Raw genomic sequence first — 2,006 nt, forward strand, 5'->3', positions numbered from 1 at the left:
TTTGTTGGTGATGTTGTTGTTGTTGATGTAGTAGTTGTTGCTGTAGTTGTTGTTGCTGTAGTTGTTGTTGATGTAGTTGTTGTTGCTATAGTAGTTGTTGATGTTGTTGTTGATGTAGTAGTTGTTGCTGTAGTTGTTGTTGCTGTAGTAGTTGTTGCTGTAGTTGTTGTTGCTGTAGTTGTTGTTGCAATAGTTGTTGTTGCTGTAGTAGTTGTTGATGTTGATGTTGATGTAGTTGTTGCTGTAGTTGTTGTTGCTGTAGTTGTTGTTGCTATAGTAGTTGTTGATGTTGATGTTGATGTTGATGTAGTTGTTGTTGCTATAGTAGTTGTTGATGTTGATGTTGATGTAGTAGTTGTTACTGTAGTTTTTGTTGCTGTAGTTGTTGTTGATGTTGTTGTTTGCAGATGGCTTCAAGCAGCTGCTGAACCGCGTGCTGACAGAGTCGGGCATCTTCGCACTGAGCGATCGCACGATGTTTGGATCACCCGAGCTGTCACAGCTCACTGCCGTGCTAGCAATGGTCATGAAGGAGCCCAGCAACGACGCCAACTCGCTCTCCTTCCTTGACTTGTTCTTCCTCGCTGACACGCACCTCTGGAAGGGTGAGTAGCTTGTGCGTGCACGTGCGGCGTGAGAGACCTGCGATAGAGGGCACGGCACGCAGGTGCGTGGTGAGCTGGAAAGTCGCACTCTGCGTGAGAGGTGCGCACGGCCTAAGAGAGCAGTGGTAGGGAGCGTGCAGTGGTGAGTGTGAGAGGTGCATGTGGTGTGACAGAGCGACGGTAGAGAGCGTGCAGTGGTGAGTGTGTGAGGTGCATGTGGTGTGAGAGAGCGACGGTAAGGAGCGTGTAGTGGTGAGTGTGAGAGGTGCATGTGGTGTGAGAGAGCGACGGTAGGGAGCGTGTAGTGGTGAGTGAGAGGTGCATGTGGTGTGAGAGAGCGATGGTAGGGAGCGTGTAGTGGTGAGTGTGAGAGGTGCATGTGGTGTGAGAGAGCGACGGTAGGGAGCGTGCAGTGGTGAGTGTGAGAGGTGCATGTGGTGTGAGAGAGCGACGGTAGGGAGCGTGCAGTGGTGAGTGTGAGAAGTGCATGTGGCGTGAGAGAGCGATGGTATGGAGCGTGCAGTGGTGAGTGTGAGAGGTGCATGTGGTGTGAGAGAGCGATGGCAGGGAGCGTGCAGTGGTGAGTGTGAGAGGTGCATGTGGTGTGAGAGAGCGATGGCAGGGAGCGTGCAGTGGTGAGTGTGAGAGGTGCATGTGGTGTGAGAGAGCGATGATAGGGAGCGTACAGTGGTGAGTGTGAGAGGTACATGTGGTGTGAGAGAGCGATGGCAGGGAGCGTGCAGTGGTGAGTGTGAGAGGTGCAGTGGAGAGCACACAGATGCGCGGCTAGTGTGAGCAGGGTGGGGGGCGGATTGATCCGGTTATTGATCGCGACCCAAGTGGATGTGACACTCACATGCAGCAAGGCTACGCGTGACATGCAACATGCTAATGCATGATGCAACGCATAGCAAACGCGCACACACAACACAACAAACTCATGCTGTGTGCAACACACAACACACAACAAACACCTGCACAACACGACAAACTCGTGCACTGTGCAATGTGCAACTCTGGTCGTCGCATGGCGTCATCGTCACCCGTTGTTTTGCAGCGGCGCGCGTGCAGTGTCACCAGCTGTTCATGGGCAGTCTGCTGATGGAGCAGAACAGCAAGAGACGCTTCGCCATAATCTTTGCCAAGAACTACCCGAAGCTGATCGGAGCATTCATCAAAGACGACCACGACCACACGATGTCCATCACATCGCTCTCCGTGCAGATATTCACCGTGCCCACGCTGGTACGTTTACAGCCCCCACGCTGGTACGTTCACCGTCCCCCACGCTGGTACGTTCACCGTCCCCCACGCTGGTACGTTCACCGTCCCCCACGCTGGTACGTTCACCGTCCCCCACGCTGGTACGTTCACCGTCCCCCACGCTCGTACTATCACCGT

The 2,006-nt window shown here is 53.4% G+C and overlaps 1 protein-coding gene across 1 annotated transcript in view; it reads left to right on the forward strand.

Moving 5' to 3' along the window:
* LOC106820059 (E3 ubiquitin-protein ligase UBR2-like) overlaps positions 1-1,850 on the forward strand; it is a gene marked incomplete at both ends in the record, with an annotated part of 4,215 nt that extends 2,365 nt beyond the window's left edge. The window contains 2 exons of the mRNA XM_014824617.1: positions 408-605; positions 1,663-1,850. Coding sequence (XP_014680103.1) covers positions 408-605; positions 1,663-1,850 — 386 coding nt within the window. The remainder of the gene's footprint in view (positions 1-407; positions 606-1,662) is intronic.
* Between the last annotated feature and the right edge of the window lie 156 nt (positions 1,851-2,006).

The sequence above is a fragment of the Priapulus caudatus genome, unplaced genomic scaffold (assembly GCF_000485595.1).
Source record: "Priapulus caudatus unplaced genomic scaffold, Priapulus_caudatus-5.0.1 Scaffold6172, whole genome shotgun sequence".
NCBI classification, from domain to species: domain Eukaryota; kingdom Metazoa; phylum Priapulida; class Priapulimorpha; order Priapulimorphida; family Priapulidae; genus Priapulus; species Priapulus caudatus.